This window comes from Maylandia zebra, linkage group LG23 (assembly GCF_041146795.1).
Source record: "Maylandia zebra isolate NMK-2024a linkage group LG23, Mzebra_GT3a, whole genome shotgun sequence".
In the NCBI taxonomy this organism is placed as follows: Eukaryota; Metazoa; Chordata; class Actinopteri; order Cichliformes; family Cichlidae; genus Maylandia; species Maylandia zebra.
In genome coordinates, this window is record NC_135188.1 from 1,052,828 (window position 1) to 1,073,500 (window position 20,673).

General features: G+C 42.8%; 1 protein-coding gene and 1 long non-coding RNA gene across 3 annotated transcripts; one reads left to right on the plus strand and one right to left on the minus strand.

Annotated features, from left to right (window-relative positions):
- Positions 1-3,257: 3,257 nt before the first annotated feature.
- On the minus strand, positions 3,258-20,591 carry LOC143415203 (uncharacterized). The gene is made up of 3 exons (XR_013095840.1): positions 20,304-20,591; positions 20,053-20,115; positions 3,258-3,463 (listed from the first exon to the last, which is right to left on the minus strand). It is a non-coding gene; the product is annotated as an uncharacterized LOC143415203 (long non-coding RNA).
- mindy4 (MINDY lysine 48 deubiquitinase 4) lies at positions 9,294-17,045 on the plus strand. Of its 2 annotated transcripts, XM_012924402.3 has the most exons (18): positions 9,296-9,742; positions 10,043-10,162; positions 10,240-10,424; positions 10,520-10,778; positions 10,856-11,091; positions 11,198-11,250; positions 12,027-12,139; positions 12,235-12,351; positions 12,431-12,522; positions 12,698-12,799; positions 12,953-13,016; positions 13,170-13,235; positions 13,325-13,392; positions 13,480-13,543; positions 13,926-14,087; positions 14,877-15,057; positions 15,548-15,626; positions 15,750-17,045. In XM_012924402.3, exons 1-18 carry the CDS (start codon positions 9,650-9,652, stop codon positions 15,796-15,798), a joined length of 2,103 nt encoding a protein of 700 aa, XP_012779856.3. In that variant the 5' UTR covers positions 9,296-9,649; the 3' UTR covers positions 15,799-17,045. The 2 variants fall into 2 exon arrangements, with proteins under 2 accessions (XP_012779857.3, XP_012779856.3); XM_012924403.3 differs by lacking the exons at positions 15,548-15,626; positions 15,750-17,045 and having other exon boundaries at positions 9,294-9,742; positions 14,881-15,028.
- Positions 20,592-20,673: the final 82 nt, after the last annotated feature.

The following is a 20,673-nucleotide window of genomic DNA, read 5'->3' on the forward strand; positions in this document are numbered from 1 at the left end:
CTCCTGTCCCTTTAAGGCCACCCTCTGGATGGATAAACAGCACTACAAGCTAACATGTTGATTTGATTTTGGGGTGAACTGTCCCTTTAAGCACATATGGCAAACCTGTCAGCAAGCAGGAAATTAGCATTCAGATGGTCACATAGTGAATGCCACTTCAGTGTTTGATCTCTCCGAGCTCTGTGGGGTTTGTTTGTTTTCACATCTCTGCTCCTGAATAATATTTCAGACTCTTTAGCTGCGTAATGCTCCACTCTGGCACTGCTGTTTGCATGAACTCTGCCATTTGATATGTTGTTATGATAAAAAAATATGAGCTAAAGTTGCTTAATCTCTCCTTTCCTTTTCTTTGTATGCACTAATTCTAGCTTCTTATCACCTCCCCACGGTCCTATCTTCATGCCTCCACTCTCCTGGGCTCCTGACCCCCGCTGGCTATGAAACTTGACTGATCCCACTCAGGAATTTGCCCTATATCACAAGAGCTGGGGCCCACTGGAGAAGTGAATCACATGAGCATTTTGTAGGTATAATGAAGATGGACGGGCTGCAGAGAGCGCTGACAGTACGAGTCACATTCCTCAGGCTGCTTCTCACTCACACATCCCCACATCACTGTGGTATGCTTTACTGAACTCTAACATTACTGAGCTTAATCCTCATTTATTCAGTGTATACAAACTTTTCCTCTTCGATATGTAGAAAAAGACACAAACATACTTCAGTTATGCCATCTTATTAGCACGATCCTGCGTGGACCCTGATTGAGAGGAAAGAGGCCGACACTCTTTCCACACTATTTCTTCATCTGTGAAGGGAAAACACGACCCTGCTTTTGACAAGTGTGTGCACTTATGCTTGCTTTCTGTTAATTAGCTCTCGATGTCTGCCTGCATGTGGAGTTTTATTTGGTGACGCAGAGTAAAGTTTGCTAATCAAGTCAAACACTGCGCTGCTGTGGTGGAGGCTTTCAAAAATGTGCAGAACAATCAAACCACCAGCTTTCAAGCCAGATAATGGCGACCACGTTACAGTATAGAAAGGCTTCCATTGGTTTCCTCACTAAGACCACACACACAGCTTCGGTGTCATGTCTCTGCTTCTTTTCCTTCTGATTAACATTACAGGAAGCTTTGGGAAAATGTGATGCCAAGGTTTGCTGTTTATTCAGGATATATATTAAAAGTGTTTTTCACAGCTTTGAAAAAGCATGAATTCAAAGAACCACAAAAATGGTGAACTGGCAGCTGAGCAACATCTCTCAAGAGTTCAACAAGTCTATTACTGACATGAGCAGACACACAAAGCACCAAATATTGACTCTTTCTTAGCCCGTCTTTCTTTAGCGCTGGGCTGGCAGAGCAAACAGCTGGACTGCCACAGCACTGTCTTTCATCCTAACAACCCCTTGTGTCTCACCCCCGGGCCTCTGTCTGCTTGTACACCTACAGCACTGCTTTCTCCATGTGGGGGGCCCACATCACTTCAAAGCGCCCTGTGTTGGAGCTCCAGTTGGGTGACAAACAGCTATAGCCCAGCTGAGCAGGATCACACTTGTCAGAGCAAAGGAAACACATGTTGGAGAGTGGCTATGGCTAGAGTGGCTACTTGTGGTTTGGACCAAGGGAGTCACTGAATACGATTGCATGTCCTTACACTCAAACATAAAGATAAAAGCAGAACGTGCATTTATGCTTACAGCCTTTGCCTTAAAAGAGAAACCATGTTTGGCAGATGTGCAAAGGAAGATTCTCAGATCTTTGTAAAAAGAAAGAAAATACAAGCAGCAAGCTCATGGAGCCAATAAATAATTTAATAAATATCATATTTTCCGCACTATAAGATGCACTTAAAATCCTTAAAATTTCTCAGAAATCGACAGTGCACCTTATGTATGAATTCTAGTTGTGCTTACTGACCTCGAACCGATTTTATGTGCTACACGGCGCTCAAACATCTGTCAAAAATGTTTTAGTACGACTTTGCTAAGCTACGAAGCCGCACCGCTGGATGGATTGTTGGAGCATTACAGCTACCGTAGTCAGGAGCCGCGCGGAGTAATCTGGGTCCTAAACTCCGTCTTTTCAGGTCACAAAGTCAAGCGAACACTGCAGCATCACTGAGAGTTACAAACTGTCCAAATTCTTTCATCTTTAATAAAATAATCAGCGTTGTAACAATTAAGTTTAACATCCAGACATCCATGAAAACAGAATTTATTAAATTTAACAGTTAGAAGTTAGCAGGAAGTTGGCTCGCTAGCTTCCACCTAAACATGATATAGCATGTTCTGACTGAGAGATTTCTGAAACAAATTCAAACGTACAGCTCTGTTATCACTTCCAACATAAATGAAGACAGAAAACTAAACAGCAGTGACGTTTGTAGGGTTACTGAAGTTGGGCTAGCTGCTATGTAATGATTTGCTATGTGATCGCTAGCTACACAGCTATGTTAGCCTAGCATAAACACAGCGAAGCTGGAGGATGAACGCTAACTTTTTTCCCCTCGATAAAAGTTAACGTGAGGGTTCCCGATGGTTAGGGACAAATGCAATCGCATGGCAGGATGCTGTAAACGGACCAAACTTCAGTCAGGAGAACAGCTGAGATCATCCATCCACAATACGAGGTTAGTCATTAATATACTGCAACAACATGGGAATAGAGCAGCTGCAGAGAATTCAACATTCATAAATCAACGGTACAGAAGTGGAGGAAGCAAGAAGAATGAGTTGAGTAAAGTCTGACTTATCTGACTGTTTTAATGTGCCTTATAATCTGGTGCGCCTTATGGTCTGAAAAATGCGGTAAGTATATAGGTCTGTCTTTCCTAGCGTCTTCCCAGCATGGGGTCCGCTGCGTGGCTCTTTCTTCTCCATTTGGATCGATCTTGGGTGTACTCTGGGGCAAGATCCACTCGGTGATTGCATCCATCCTTCGTTTGGTCTTCCTCACGGTCGGCGGCCTCCAGGGTCGAGTCAGAGGGCTGTTCTTGACACTGAATTCTCCTCACTGCGCATACGTGTCCATGACGTGCCCATACCACCATAGGCGCACTTCCCTCATCTTCTTTGTGATTGGGGCAACTCCTAGTCATTTTCAAACAGCTTCATTCGTCACACGATCCAGGAGGGTGAAGCCCACCATCCACCTGACTGTCTTCTTTTCCACAGCATTGAGGATCTGCTCGTGTTTCGTGGTGGCTGGCCAGCGTTCTGCTCCATACAGGGCCATCGGCCATATGACTGTCTTCTGGATCTTAGCTTTGAGGTGTTCAGGCATCCTCTTATCACACAGGATGCTGGTGGATTCGTGCTATTTAGCCATGCTGTGTTGATTCGTGAGCGCACATCTGGAAGCGTCTCGCCATCCACCGGGACCAGGGACCCGAGGTATTTGGGTGGTCTTCTTTAACTCCTGCCTGTCGATCTGGATCGATCCCAGAGTCTGAGGAGCACATGCTAAAATAAATAAATAGATAAATTACTTCATTATTAAATTAAAGAAATGCCACCACAGAGTTGCAGTTCATTGAATGGCCACTTGAGGGTGTCTCCAAGAGCAACTCAACCTTTACAGCAGACGTACTGTATGTCATTATGTTTGTGCGTTAGTGTGGCAAAAGGAAATGACCATCATAATAAATATTATTATATATTATATTATATATTATTATATTATTATTAAAAGCTGTTCTGCATAGCTCATTTTTGTTGTAGCTGCTAGGCTTCACCCTTACCTGGTTTAAGACACTAAACTGGACTTTGCACACACATGCAAATATTTATATTTCCAATTTTTTTGTACATAGTTCCTGATTTTCAGAGTTGATCCCAAGTATCGAACTTGCACCTAGTAGCTGTTCACTCTCAACATGAGGTCCAAAGAGATGTTGATGCTGATGTGGAGGTAAAAGACCAAAATAGAGAGACAACAACAACATGACAATCTTCAAAAGAAGAAAAACTGACCAGCTCAGCCTCGGTGAAAGACCACAAAAAACAACTGGTGGATAAACAGAGCTCTTTCTTTGGTTTATAAAAACTCTGTCACAACATCGAGTCATGAACACTCTTAACGATGTGGGTGTATTATTGTGGATTTTGGTCCAGGCCTACAGCGCTTTAATGTAACGTTTTTCCCCGTTATGTATTCAAAAGTGGGATTTCAAATGTAATGCATACTTGTGAATGTACATTTTAGCGTAACGCACAAAATGTCAAACTGAGAACATTGTGGACCGCATACAGCCCAGTTTGATCCTACGTGGGCCAGACAAGTGAAACTACTGTTAGAAGCCTCTAAAGTGTTTCTCACCTCGTTTAACTCCACATTTAATCCCTGAGATGTCCTTAGAAGATTAAGTGTAATTTCAACAATATGTCTCAGTGTTTCCACATTATAAAGAAATGCTGTGGTGTCTGAAACCTTCAGCTTGGCTCTTTGGGCCTTGACTAAGAAATGAAAAAAAAGAAAGTACAGAAAAGCACTGGCAGCTCGTTATCTGCACTTTCCTTTGTTAATCTGAAGAAGATGTCCCGTTTTTCTTTTTTAAAAAAGTGCAGTGACTTTCTGGAATAACCTTTTTAGTACAACACTAACAGTAAGAAAGCACCTTGATCTCTCTCATCCAAAATTTCTCCTTCTTTGCAATTTTAACAACCTTCTCGTGAGCTCGACCGTTTCAGTTTCCACTGGTATCTATTCGGCTCAGCTCAGCTTGACTCTGTTTTTAGGGTTTCCCAGTAGGCGGTAGTAGCTGGTACCGCATCAGCAGACAAAAAGCCATACACTGAGCAGCAGGTATGTGACGTAAGACGACAGTATGTGATCTGGACTGACCAAAGAACAAAGAGGAAGAAAATCAATCCCCCATCTCCCTCTGCTGTGAAGCAACACCACTAATCCCCGAATGAAGGTGCAGAAATTAGAAAGTGAGCTAACTAGCTTCTAAAACACTGTGTACATTAGCAAATAGGGTTGCCAACCGTCCCTTAAAATACGGAATCGTCCCGTATTTAGAAACAAAAGCACACGTCCCGTATTGAGCTAATAAGGGACGCACTTTGTCCCGTAATACAGTGAGAACCAAAAGTGGTCTATAAATGTTTATGGAATTAACGCCTTGTTTGAAAACATAATTCCCAGCCCCTCTCCTGCTTTGTGACCAATGAGCTGACAGCACACTTATGACAATTCGAGTATGACAATTCAGATTACCGCTCATCTCATTGGTCGAGGAAAGGTCGCTTTCGGAGAAAATACCGGAAGACAACAGATGACCACAACAAGAAGCATGGCCAACAGGGAAACAAACGCCGACTCTGCGGTGCAAGTCTCGGACGACAGTACACCTAAAGCTGGGCAGACACTGTGTGATTTTTTCAGTCACGTTATTCAGCTCCTGCTCAAACTGCACGATTGACTCACAGGGGTTAGAAGTTCATAGGTCACGATGTACTCTCACACTATACCGCCCGATGCTCTGATGCGACCTGAGTGCTCACACTGTGCCGCTGTTGTGCCAAAGTAGTTACCCCCGCCATAAAATGAAGGTTATAACAGACAATCTGTCGCTCGCTCTCTCTGTCTTTCACTCACACAGACACACCACCACCATCAACTTTGCTAAATTGCTAATGAAAAACATGATCAGGCAGCTGTGATTGAGCAGCAGTGTAAATCCAACTATTTTCACGGTTGTTGTGGTCGTGATAATTTTGTGATGCCACATCGAAAAGGCTCGGATGAGCTTTCCAAAGTTCTACAAGTTGTGCCTCCATCACTTGTGTCCAGATCACACGCTGCACAGCCGTGCTGCTCCGTCTTTTTCACCGACGTTTACGTGTTTGCGCGCGAGCAGCTGCGGTGACACCCTCACGAGCGATTGATGATCGGGAGCTGGTCGTGAGGTGTTAATCACTTCTCGTTACCCCACGTATACTACACGACGCACGATGAAGGCCAAAATCGGTCCGATCACTCAAAAATCGGCTCAAAATGGGCCTAAAACCGCACAGTGTGAGCCCAGCATTAGAGCAGCAATGTTTGTTCCCCTCAGAGAAAGGGAAGAATGGGAAAAGGAAAACACCTGGCTGGAAAAAGTTAATATGGGCATGTGCAGTGAATATCAGCGCTATGTGGCCAGAAGTGTGATAATATAATTTATTTTGTGTAATAAACAACTGCAAGGATAGATGATTACAACAAATAGATGACTAATACATAAAAGTAATACATAGGTGAATAATGATGATGAGTTATGATGCGTAATCATGGGAACAAGTGGGTTTACAAACAGGAGCAGCTGATTAGCTTTAGAAAAGCTGAAATAATACCTCAACTGAAGCCAATTGTACTAAATGCACTAAATAGAATAGAATAGAATTCAACTTTATTGTCATTGCACATGCACAGGTACAGGGCAACGAAATGCAGTTTGCATCCATCCAGAAGTGCTTTAGTGATATAGATATATTACAATATATATTAGCAATAATATAGATATGTGAGTATATTACAGAAATGGGTCTATTATGGTATGTTATAATGTACACGGTATGAAGTATGTTGTGAATATTCTATAACTATAAGTATGTACAGGCTATGGACAGGATATAAATATGAAAAACTATACAGAATATGAAATAAATAACTTTACAGAAATCTGAGATATACAGTTATACAGAAATGGGAACTATGCAAGTTGTAAACAGTTGTAGGATTAAAGATTATCGAATGTACAGAATGATTATTTACACAGAGCTATACAGTAGTGCAGTTAAGATAAGTGAGGGTGTAGATAGTTTCTACAGAGGCTATATAAAGTGCTGGTGGTTGTGAGTGGTGGTTCACTCCATGTTATTATTGTGTGTTTGAGGGTACAGTTGTCCATTGTGTGTGTGTGTATGTTCAGTCCAATAGTTTAACGTGGGTCAGATGTCAGGAGGCAGAGTTCAGGAGTCTGACAGCTGTGGGGAAGAAGCTGTTCTGGTACCTGGTGGTCTTAGTCCGGAGGCTCCTGTGGCGCCTCCCAGAGGGCAGGAGGGTGAAGAGTCCATGTGATGGGTGACTGGGGTCTTTGATGATTTTCCCAGCCCTTTTCAGACACCGCTTCCTGTAGATGTCTTTTATGGCAGGAAGTGGTGCTCCGGCGATGCGCTGGGCAGTTTTCACGACCCTCTGCAACGCCTTCCGGTCCGAGGCAGAGCAGTTCCCGTACCAGACTGTTATACAGTTGGTCAGGATGCTCTCGATGGTGCAGCGATAGAAGTTCACCAGGATGTCTGAGGACAGGTGGTTCTTCCTCAGAGTCCTCAAGAAGAAGAGGCGCTGGTGAGCCTTCTTGACCAGCTTGGCACTGTTACAAGAATATTTTTCTTTCTATTGTTTTCTATTATTTTAAGTTAAGCAGGACAGAGTTCTTTTAAAGAAAGATTTACTTATATTCTCAAAAGTTAAGCATGACAGGCTTCTGTTTAAGAAAGAGACTTGTTTTATTGTGTTAATGTTGTCATTTTGAGCTAAAAATAAATAGCTAAATGATCATTTGTTTCACATGTGTTGATATCACAAAGAATAGAATATGCATCTACTTAAATCAACTTCAAGTCAAATGGTTAAAAAAATAATTTCACACACAAAAAAAGAGCTAGAAAATTCACCACACTGGGAAGGGTGAAGACAACTGGGTCGCCCGGTCCTGGCCACGAGGTGTCCCTTATTTATTTTTCAGGGAGTTGGCAACCCTAGACACGGCACACAGCAACAACCAGTAATGGTCAGCTGCTGCACATCACTTAGTTGGAGCTTGGCCCAGTCTGGTTGGAGCAGGGTGATTTTTCACTCTTTGGTTCCAATGCAGTTGAAAGGTTGGAAGGGCAGAGCACATCGTACACCCTTGCTGTCTTCCTCAGCATCACATAGAAATCTTTCTAACCTTGTACCAGCCCTCCTGTTTGTTTAGGCATAGCAAGGCCCATGGCTCAATAAGGCTCTCTACAGTTAAATGTGCCTATGTTATCTCAAAGTAGTTCCCAGTGCATCAGACGTCATCTCTTTGTGTGTGGCTTGCTTCCCATTTTGATCTGTTGATCATTTAAATCAGGTCGGGTATCTGTGTTTATAATATAAAGGTACAATGTAGTTCTGATAGTTGTTGCTAAGTTGTCTTAAATGGCATAATTATGTCTTGGTTTTTCTGCAAAGATCAGAAGTTATTGAGGATCGGGTTGCAGAAGTTCCCTGCACTTCAATGACTTAACAAGCAAGCTTCTCGTTCACTAACCTGATGGCTCGCTTTCCCTTTGCACTTGGAATTACACTTAAGTCTGATTTTATCGTCAAACATTTTCCTGGTAAATTTATTGGATAAGATTCAGATAACACAAATGTTGTCGGACAGGTCTTTTGAATTTGTGGTCAGTGGGAGTAATAAGGTATCCAGCAATGGTCCCAAGGCCTCCCACAATTTGCAGGTTCCTTATTTTTGGCAAAGGGCTGGGATGTAGGATCTGACTTGAAGGAGCGGAATGTCAGATAAATCCAAAGGTGACACCACTTTAATAAAAACCAAGGCAATGGAGACCCTGATCGATGTGCTGAAAGAGCTTTTTCTTTTATTCTTGCAAGAAGAAGCAAAATTGTGATAGTCTGAGAGGACGCTGAAGAGCAGTCCTGTCAGCTTGTTTGAACCGTGGGTTTCCCAGCATAGTTTCATAGCACTTTCAGACACATGGATTAGATACAAGGTCACATAAAGCTCTAAGATATTTTTCTGCAAACACGATTATTTCATGGGCAGTCTGTTCCTTTTGTCTTCTCTCATCTCCAAGCACACATTGTTCCTCTTTGTTGGCAGGGTGGTGTGGTAATTGAAATAGTGACAGTTTACAATCACACTGATTTCTCCAAACTTAACAGTCACGGAGGGGAAATGATCATGAATCAAATATTTAAAAAAATCAGTGGTGATGTATTTAAATGAAGGATGAAACATCATTTCAGCAGCAGCTCCTGAGCTGTTTGTTGTCCGTAACAATTTATTATCTGTGGTGCATCTCTGTGGTATTTAGATATGAAATCATCCCAGACTGGTTTCTTGAACATGAGTGACTTCACTGTACTCACATGGTTTCCACAGTAACCACATCTCAATCTATAGAGCCGCTTTGGGATGTGGTGCAACAGGAGATTTGCATCATGTGTAGTGAACAAATCACTACACAAATTGAACGAACGTAATTCAAAAAAAAAAAAAAAAAAAAAAAGGGGGGGGGGGGTCGAATCCAGTGCTACCGAGCTGTACCGGATAGAAGCTGTACCCACAAACCTGAGAGAAGGGCACCAAGGCTAAAGTAGCCCAGGGCATCAAAAAAGCTCGAAGCGTCCGTGAACGACTAGCTTTGCCATGGTAACGCAGCCGTACAGGGTCAGAAAGGGCCGCAGTTTCACGGAGCTGTAGCCCCCGCGAGGACACCCCACGACACCGAGTGGAGATTGCATGTTTTTCACCCTGTTTGAACCTAAACTGTACCCAGCTATGATTTATTAAGACCTTAACAATAAGCAGCTAACTCAGCTCTTCAGTGCTGTCGGCGCAGCATCCCGCTGCTGTTTGCTAACACCATGGCCGCTTCTCGTTGATCATGTATGCTAACACGGACAGACTCGTCCTCGGCATGGTCCCTTCAGTCGAAGAGGTGTCTTCGTCCCTTGTACGGGAGTATTTGAGTCGTAAGGTGAGTCGGCTAACGTGTGGTAATTCAGACTGATAGCCCATCACAGCGTTTCTGTGCAAACCGCTAACACTGCTAGCTAGCCAGCTGCAGCTCCGCTGCGAGTTTGTGTCGATGCGATTCTGGTCCAGCGAGCGTGTCTGTAAGCAGCCCTGCTTTATTTAAAATAAGAAAACGTGCATGTAGTCGTAGCAGCAGTGCACGAGGGAGAGCATGCGACCAAGATGCAAGCTTTCGCAATATGAGGGGAAATAAATAGACTAATTCCCGGTTTGTTTGTTTTTTGTTGGAAATGTTGTTCAGGGGCTGAAGAGGACTATTGCCTGCATGGATGAGGAGCATCCACGCACAGAGGCCAGTATCAACAACAGGTCGGAGCTGAGGCAGATTCTCAGCATTGAGGATCTCTACAGGAAGAACAAGGTAAGCGTTAAAGCTGCAAGGTGACTGCTGTGGTGCGCAACAGGTAACGTGTGTAGCTGATCTCTCTGTCACTGCAGCTTCAAAATAACCCTCTGAAAACATTACTGGAGGTTATTGTAAAGCATCTCATTGAACAAGTAAAGAATGAGAAACCAGTGAGCAGTGAGGTTTCCCCACGGAGAGCCCAAACTAGTTCGATGGATAATGGAGGAGAGGAGGACCGCAGCCCGGCTTCTGTTCCAAGCAAACAGACCAGATCGAGGTATTTTACAGGCAGCGTTTGTGATTATTTTCTACTGATTTTACTTTCTTTTTTGTAATAATGTGCTTAAATGAATATGCTGTTGTCTTTCACAGGCTTGATATAACAGCAACATTCCCTTCTCAAGCTACAAATGCTTCACTGATGCCAGCAAACGATAGAAAGTCCAGTAATAATCAGACAGGTTTCCGGGGTCCTGACTTAGGAGTTCAACAAGACCATCCAGCGATGGATTCCCTCCAAGACAAGAAGAGCTTAATCCAAAAAGAACCAGAAAAAACCACCTCTGAGACCACCCAAAGGAGCAGAACTAATCGCATTAGGAGAGGCATATTGGTTGGACCGGTACCCCAGGTACTAAAGCTTTTATGCCTAAAAACACATGTGATCGCGTGCTCATCTGCTGTTAATCCTCCACTTTCTCCTTTCAGGAATCAAACAGAAAACGTAACAGTCGAAAGGTGTCCCAGCCGCTACTCAGAGGAGAAGAGGAAACCAGACCCACTCAGGATGGACGTTTGGTGACTGGAAGTTTACAAGGCAGCAGAAGTGAAATCGGCTCAGCTGACCGTGTACGAGCGGGGCGCGAGGCGCTGAGCGTTTCACAGAGAACACCGAGTGAAAACAGCTTTGAGCGAGTGAGACTGAGCATGGTGACGACAGCAAAGTAAAATAGCTTTAAGTTGTTTGACTCCACATAATAAGTAATGGCCTCATGCTCACTGCTTTCCCAGGCTTTGTTCTCAATATTTACACGTTGTTTTCTTTTTTAGAGCAAAGACCAGGCCAAGTGTGGCTGATCTGGATGCGTCTGCGATGGTCTTGGGTAAGTGCTGTGCAGTACAGGGCTGTTAAAAAGTGCTTGTCCCTTTCTGATTATTGATTTCTTTTGCATATTTGTCACACCTAAGCATTCAGAAAACCAAACAAATTTTAACCTTAGAGCGTGATAACCTGAGTAAATGCAAAGCGCAGATTTTAAAAGTTATCCAAACCTTCTTTATTCATAAATTACCCGTGGTTAATTCATTTTCGGGAAAGCTGAGGTGGATGTCAGCAGCCACACCCTGACTCTCCCTGATGAGTTAGTAGCATTAGTTAGATGGCTGCCTCGCTGCTTTAAGACCCGAATGACTTGCTGTAATTGATGGAACCACAAATTCTGCTCTCTGCTATAAAATCCAGAAGGAGAAGGTTTAATCATACGTTTGTTTGTGAAGCTCAAGTGCACAAAGCCCTGAAGCACACCGGCAGCAAAACAAACAATCATACTTTTGGAATGACCTTAAACAAAAAGGGGCTTGCAAAAAAAAGCCCCCATTGTGACTGGATCAAAGCAATTCTGCCAAAAAACGGGTCCAAAATTCCTGTTGGTGGCACAAGCAGTTATTAGTTTAAGGTTTGGATAATCTTTTCCCATTAAAAGTGAACTCATCGTTTAAAAACGGCGTTGGGCTGTCTTCATCTAGTATTAAAGTTTATTTTAGGGCAAATACTTTCTGTATGTGCGGTCCGGGGCTTCACTGATTGTTTCTCGCCCTTTGAAAACAAATCGGTGCCTAACTTTTGATTTTCAAGGATATATTTGTGTTAATTATTTAGATGACATCGAGGATTATGATGACGATCTGCGAGAACTCTGCGACGCCCCTCTGCGGGGAACCTTACCCGAACACAGCCTCGCCGGTCGCCCGATGGACCAGGGCACTGCCACGGTGGGTGATTTACACCAGGGTTTCTCTCAAGCTGCTGCGCAGACTTTCTGCAGTTGCCTTTGATTATGTCTTTGTTTTCCGTTTATTCCCTCTAGGAATTAAAAACACTTCTTCTTGGATCCAGCCTAAATTGTTTCAATATTGAGTGGAGGAATCAGGGTTTCACATTCTCAGACACGCATGACCTCCGATATGGGATTGTGCAGAGAAAGGTGATTTCAATCAAGCCGGATGCTTAAATTGTTTTTATTTTCACAGGCTTTATTTAATTGTGGCTTTGAATTTTTTAAGGGAGGTCCTTGTGGAGTTCTGGCGTCTGTTCAAGCCTTTGTTCTTAAGAAACTGCTGTTTGAAAGCACTGAGAGCTGTACCACGGGCCTGCAGTAAGTCACCCTTTAGTTCATGGCATGAACCTGCGAGCACTTTATTCCAGTCACTTTCTAAAGCTGTTACTTCACACGGGGGAATGATGTTCAGCAAGTGACTTCTGTATTTCAGTTTCAACCGTACTATCACCAGAGAGCTTCTCGCTCAGATGAGATTTTTTTCCCCCTTCAGGAGATTAAGACCGTCCAACAGCATTAGGAGAAAGTGTCTCGTTTTGGCTCTGGCTGAGATCTTGTGGAGGGCTGGCGAGGAAAAGCAAGCCACAGTTGCAATGTGAGATCTCCAGTTTTACTGAAGCACACAGCCGTTTTATTGGTGTTGTATCTGCAGATATTGTGCAGATGTTAGGAACTGCGTTGGTGTGAGTCTGCTCTCGCGTCGCTACGTTTATGAAGGTGTTGCTGTGGTTTTGTTGTTTGGAAACAGAAATTCAGGGAGAAATCAGTTCACCCCAGCTCGACCCTACAGATCTGAGGGGGTGCTTGAAAAGGTACACATTTTTATATTTGCACTGAAGCTAATCAGAATGAATGTAAGATAACTGGTGAGGTTCATGAAATGATATTTGTCAAACTTACGTAAGATTCAGAGCCGTAACCGTAACTTTGTTCTGTTGACGTTTTACGACTTGTCTTTGTTCTAGATCACCTGTTTGACTGTGGAGAACCTCAAAGATCTGGAGTTGATCCTTGAGCAGCATGTTGAGCAAGTGAGAGAAGCACATTTCTTCTCCTTTTCCCTCTCGAGGGCACAAACGTTTATCCTCCACTTTCCTTTTTATCTGTTTTTTCCCCACAGTTTGAACCTGGGATGTTGGGCTGCGTGCTGCTGACTGTGTCTGCTGTTCTCTCGCGGTCCATTCAAAAGTACTTTTTTAAAAACATCTTTTATGCAGAACAAAGTAGCTGGAACCAGACTGTGAAACAACTATGATGTGGTTCTTCTTTCTTTAGAGTACAGGAAGATATGGATGTGCCCACCACCACGCTGATTGGAGCCCATGGGTACTGCACACAGGTATTGTGCTAGTTGGATATAAGAAGATTCATTAGCTTCAGCTTCTAAGCTGCTTTTAAAGCTGTCACAGTGTTGTTGTATTTCTGGGCTGTGAATCTGCAGTGATGGTGCGACATCAGGTGTCTTTGAAGTGTAGCTTGGAAGATTCGCCTCTAGGTGTCACTAAATCCTAAACAATACTCTTTAACTGAACAGTGAAAAAGCAATGAACCCCTCGGCCGAGGCCGCTCGCTCTCTGCGCCGTTTGCTGTCAGAGGAACATTTCTTCATTTTGTCTTTGTTGTTTTTAAACATACGTGTTGACAGTACGCGCCACGCTGTCTAAGCTTTACAGGAGGTAACAGAAACACGACGCAGTAATAACTGTGTGTTTTCTCACCAGGAGCTGGTCAACCTGTTGCTGTGTGGCAGAGCAGTTTCCAATGTGTTCGATGATGACGTGGAGCTGGACTCGGGCAACGGCAACATGACTCTGCTCAAAGGAATCAAAGGTCACTGCGACGTCGGCCTGCTGTCCTTGTTTGAACATTATAACATCTGTAAGGTGAGAAACACCGAGCCTCTAACAGACCACATCCCAGTTTGATTCATGTTACACCGACAAGCCCTGACTTCAGGCCCATTGTTCACTCTGATGATGGGAGCATCGCCACAAGTATATTCTTAAACTATTATAGAATCTATATGATATTCAAGTAAACGTATGTGCCGCAGCATTTGGAAACCAGTACTCAAAAATCTTCATTTTTAACTGGATTTTTCGTAATAACTGGTAGCGTGTTGGTAAATGAGTGAACTCCTGACCAGTTGGTCCCCGTCCACGCAGACGGGAAGGCCACCAGCATTATTCTGGGGCTGAATTTCACAGACTGTCTGGTCAGGTCACACCCTGAGGTGAGCAGGGTTTTCCTCTCATAGTTGAAAAGTTTGAATAAGGGGGATATGGGTTTGCGTCACGGCTCAGCTGTTTTTGTGCACACCCGGGACACCAAAAGCTCCAGAAACACCCAAATCCTTCAAAGCTGTTGTAGTTGTTTCTTTGGCCGGTGCAGAGCTTCCAAACTCATGAAGTCTTGGAGCACCATCTGTGTCTGACTTCACTCCTCTGCTGCTCTGCTCGGCGACCTGTTACGTCGACTCTGTCGTAGTTCGCTTCGTTGGCGTCTTACACACGAGACGTCTTTACATCAGGTCGTCGGGAATAAATGGTTAAGATGGGTTTGGCTTACGTACAGAGCAGTAATGCCTGCGTTGCTTTCAGTACACATATTGCATCACTCAGTGATTCTGTATGGCTGATGTGATCAAAGACAATTGGTTTTCTCCTTCTAAGGTAGGAGCTTACCTGAAGACGCCACGCTACCCCATCTGGGTGGTGTGCAGTGAAAGCCACTTCAGCGTGCTGTTTGGCCTGCAGAGGGAGCTGTTGACCAACGAGGGCGGCGGCACGGAGTTCGACCTCTACTATTTCGATGGACTGGCCAACCAGCAGGAGGAGATCCGCCTCACTGTTTGTACGTAGCATCGTTTATCTGATTGTCTTTGTCTGCAGCCCCGTGTGTCCAGTCTGTCTTCTTACAACCCCCGGGCCTCGGACCGGTACCGGTCCGTGAGTCGTTTGGTACCGTGCCGCGAGAGTAGAGGCTCGGGTGTGAAATGTCTGGTTTTCAGGGTTTTATCGGTTTTCAGCGTTATTTTGTCATCGTTTTTATCGTGTACTCGGTTTTCCTGGGTCTTTCCACGTGTGTTATGAATAAATCTTCTTTTTTTCGGTACCAGTACTGGTTTTATTTTGTTGTATTTATCCGCGACACCTTAAAGGCCGGTCCGTGAAAATATTGTCGGGCATAAACCGGTCCGTGGCACAAAAAAGGTTGGAGACCGCTGCCTTACATGACGTCTAAAATGTGTTGGGTTAATCGTGACCTGTTTTCAGTCAGATTTTTCAAGTCGTTGCTTCTGAGTGTTCCTAAAGCTGCGAAATAAAAATGTTTTTACTTTTAGCGGTCGGCAGATTGTCCCAGAGCAGTCAGGAGGTGGATACTGACCTCACTCCTCCTCTGGAGCTCTGCATCCGAACAAGGTGAGAGCCGTCATACAGACAGATCCCTGAAACAACCATAAAATGTTTCGACATGTTTTGCTTTTCCTTTTAATCCTGTAACGAGTTCTGAAGCTGTAATAGACGAGTCTGCTCTTCTTGCAGGTGGAAGGATGCATGTGTCAGCTGGAATGACACAGAGCCTATTCTCTGAGCGATCATCTGTTTTCAGTTTGCTTTTGTTATTCTGCTGGTTTATTTCACGTCGGTTTTATTACGTACGAACTTGACAGTGGATACAGAAAAGTGCGATCGAAAGGTTCAGAGCCTGAGCCCGTAAGAAAGTGAAAACTGTGACCCGTTTAAATTTGGCCGCCGTCCTTTTCCAAGTAGTTGCTTTGTTCCTCTTCTCCTGCCATGCCTGACACATTCCCTGGAAGTCAGCTTTTTAATGGATGTATATTTATTTATTTTGAATGCCCAAAGTGCTGCTTCTGAGGTCTGCAGTTAAACTTTTAGAGGCACATCTGGCGCTGGTCACAAAAATACATGCACTCCTGATGTTGGTTGTGCAACATGTCTCTGAATAATGACTCCGCGTGTTTTTATTATTTACTTTTTCATTTGTTTTCATTCAACAGGGATGATTTACAGACTACTGCCAGTAAATGCCCTTTAGTAAAATGAAGCCGGGGCGGTCCACGAAGAGCCGCAGAGCTCGCCATAATTTGCAGGTTTTGTCCTCAGTTGGCTTTGAAGGTAACAAAGTCACAGAAACATAAAAACGGAGCCGAGAACAGGGAAAGGAAACACTTTGATGTTGACACATTTTGTTCAGGCCAAAACGTTTCCTAATAATAAAGACGTTCTTAACATGACGTTTTTATTTCTGATGGCAGCGTGTGAGCTGATGCACACGACCACGACGTGTTCCATCCACACGTAACGGGAACACTCCCAGAACCTTTCGATTGCACTTCTTGCGTTGCTGTTTTGTCCGTCTGAGACGAAGCGTTGTGCAGACACATGGAAAGCTGTCGGCCGCCATCGTGTCGTCTGTCACAGCCTGATTCTGCTGCCCGCACATTTACCATATTTTGGGGAATAGTTGGTCTTCTAAAGTTTGGCAATAAGAACATGTGCATGTGAATATTTTAGATGTGTTGCTGCAGGACAGTGTTCACCACAGTGGCCTTCTGCTGTCAGCTGGTCCTTTTAACATAAAAGCATCGTATCCACATTTTACACTAAATTAATTTGATTTCTCTGCTGATAAATATTTGGTAAATGGACTCAAAGCGCTCTATACAAAATATATGTAACATGTTATTATTTTAAGGACTTGTGACACATATAATCTAGATGAACTTTTAGTGAGTGTGACATTCCTCATCATTGCCTTGATGCTTGTTCACATTGGACAAACCACCTGTGTGGACAATAAAATAATTGAATACCTCAGCTGTCTCCATGCTTGATGTTTTCTACACTAAGCACTGTGCCCTCCTGCTGCCTGCCATCCTGATGGAAACTGCAGAACACAGAGTATGTACTGAATACTGCAGTGCAGTAACTTTGTTATGTAAGCTGCTCTTTGTTGTCTGTATCTTGGTAATCAGAAAAGACCATGAACATGGCCTTAAGGGTCAGACTGGGACAGGAAAATCCACGGATACTTCACCGCCGCCCAGGTGACACACATACAAAGACAACAGCTTTAATGGAACTACTGGGTTGATGCTCTGTTTCAAGAGCAAGTCTGTAATAGCAGGTCACCGCTGTGAGAGCATGTACTTATTGTTTTTAAAGAGAAATAAAGGAGCAGTCCTGAACACAAAGCCACTTCAGTCAGTGTTAGCTGCTGACTGCTCGACAGGCAGCCGAAGCTAAAACTATACCGAGCTTCATCTTTACATTTATCCATCAAATGCATCCAGAAACGTTTTGGACCCAACTCATAGGAATGCTCTTCAGCATGTAAATGAGACTCATCACCTCTTAGAGCAAATGATAAAAATTCAACCACTCAGGAACAAAGGGCTAAATCGTGTTTTTTACACGCCTGTTTAACTGTTGTTTTGTTTTAGGTAATGATTAAATGTATTTTGGGTTTATTGTTTATTAAATAAATGGTTTTTTGTACCGTTTTAGAGCACCTTCATTCAGACATACAACCCAGAGAGCTCACAGGACAATATTATAAAAGTATAATAATAATAATTAGAAAGGCTTCATGCACCGTTCACCACAAAGTGAATTCCGATTTAAAGGTTATACAGCAAATATTCTTTACATTTATCAAACATTTCGTTAAAAGTTTTGTTTAAAGCTGTTAAACAAACCAAGGAATCCTTAGTTATGATACAGGCAGCCAGGCTGCTGGGATTCCCATGATGCACTGTGTTTCTTCGCATGTTTATACACCACTTTAATTCAGTTATTAGTTCTTCTCTGGCTCTCTTCTCAACGCTGCTTCGTCCCTGTTCTATTTTAAATATGAATAGATTTATCCAGACATTCACGTCATTTTCATGGATAGTAGCTATAAATGACTAGTGGGCAATAAATTAAAATAATCCAGTTCTATGAGGAAACTCCACGGTCTGGAAGCCCATAAAGAAACTCTTGCATTCCTGTCAATTGAGTCGCTTGTCATGAGGCCTCTTGCAGAGCTATGGGAACTGCCTGCAGGAATTAAAGTGGATGGACCGGGCACCTTTCTTTTCCATAACGGGGTGCTCAAAAATAAATAAAATGTAGATGAAAAACAGGCTGCACAAGCAAACCTCAGAGGGACATGACCACAAGGATTTCTGCTAGTGCTCTGTTCATCGGGGGGATTCTCATTAAAAGAGATGGACATGTGCACCCACAGTTTATGGTTGTAAGGTAGCCTGTGGCTATTGCCATGTTGTTTTCTGTTGTCTGAAATAACAGTCTTTGGATGAGAGGACAGCTGGAAAGCTGGAGCCAATAGACAAACCAGTGACAAAATGCATGTCCACAATTAATGCCAGACTGACCAGATCTATGGGGCGCCGTTTGTAAACTGAAACATGCCGAAATTAACAGCAACATTTTTCCACATTTAGCTCTAAATCTTACAAAAACATGTTTTTTCGATGAAATGATGATGTCATTACCAATTAAGCAGATAAAAGGCCTGGAATTGATTTGAGACGTAGTGTTTGCATTTTGAAAATTTTACTGTGAACAGACAACATGCGGTCAAAGAGAACATAACAGAAAAAAGAAAATTAAGAAATTAATACAGCCACTACAGTGACCATCAAAACGATGAAAAATATTGACGTAAAATTTATTTTGCGACACCACAGAACAAATGATAGCGTATAATATGAAATGATAGATGTTTTCATATCGTCATATCGAACAGCCCTAATACAGAGGGTTCACTGCAAGGTGCAAGCCACTCATAAGCCTCAAGAATAGAAAGGCTAGAATGGACTTAACAAAAAAAAAAAACAAAAAAAAACATCTAGTAAAAGCCAGCTAAATTTTGGAAAAACATTCTTTGGACAGATAAAACCAAGATCAACCTCTACCAGAATGATGGCAAGAAAAAAGTATGGAGAAGGGTGGAACGACTCATGATCCAAAGCATACCACATCATCTGTAAAACATGGCAGAGTCAGTGTGATGGTTTGGGCGTGCATGGCTGCCAGTGGCACTGGTAGTGTTTACTGAATATGTGACACAGGACTGAAGCAGCTGAATGTGTTCAGAGACATACTTGTCTGCTTAAGTCCAGCTAAAAGTAGTCACATTGATTGGGCAGCATTTAATAATAAAGATGGAAGATGACCCAAAACATACAGTCCAAGCACCCCATGACTTTAATAAAGTAAAGAAATAGAATATTCTTGAATGGCCAAGTCAGTCACTGGATTTTAACCCAATTGAGCATACATTTCAGTTGTTGAAGACTAAATTTAGGACAGAAAGGCCCACAAACAAACAGCAACTGAAAGCCAATGCAGTAAAGGCCTGGCAGAGCCTTAGTAAGGAGGAATGCCAGCATCTGGTGGTGTCCATGACTTCAAGACTTCAGGCTGTCATTGCCAACAAAGGGTTTTGAATAAAGTAATAGAAATTATCATTTTATTTTCAGTTATTTAATTTGTCTAATTACTTTAGAGCCTCTGAAATGATAGGATTGTGTTTACAAATTAATTTTTCCCTCTCACATTTTTATGCATTCATTTAGTCCAACCCACTGAATTAAAACTTAAAGTCTGCACTTCAACTGCATTGGAGTAGTTTCATTTTTAATTCATTCTGGCAATGTACAGAAGCAACATTAGAAAATGTGTCTGTATCCAACTACTTATGAACCTGACTGTATATCAAAACCAGTCAGCTAAGATAAGATAACATACCTTTATTAGTCCCACAAGGGGAAATTTCATGATAAATAAATTAAATGATATGTGTAAGAAGGCCTACCGAGCGGTATGGTATCCCAGTGGAGACGGCAGGTCTACTTGGTCCAGGTGCATTGCTGGATTCCTAAGGAAACATTTACATCAAGAACGACTGTTACCTACCTACCAAATAAATAAATAGAGTTGTATGATGTTCGATCTCTGTCTGCTGCCTACCAAATGAAATAATTGAGGACTAGCTAAGTAATTTAGCTTTGCTAGTTTTGCTAACACTGCTATCAACCCGTCCAAAATGCTATACAATAAACTTACCAAGTGCTGCGGCGTTTGTGAGGTCGAGGGTGCATTACCGCTGAATCGTTGGATGGCCGACAAAACGACTCTTCCAATGTTTTCAGCTAAATCGCTGGACATGCTGGTAGGGAATAGTCGAAGCAGCTCATGGCAGTCAAAAGTGACCGTGATAGGAGCGCAAACACAGAACCTGACCACGACCGGCACACTTTAGCGCGGGAGGTTTTCTTGAAGCTTTTATTTTGGTATTTCCGTTGACCCGTACAATAAATTTGCATATTAGCTAAATATTTAGTTTCCCGTAACATTTAGATTTAACATTTAACATTTAGATTTATATATAACATTTAGATTTAACATTTAACATTTAGATTTAACATTTAACATT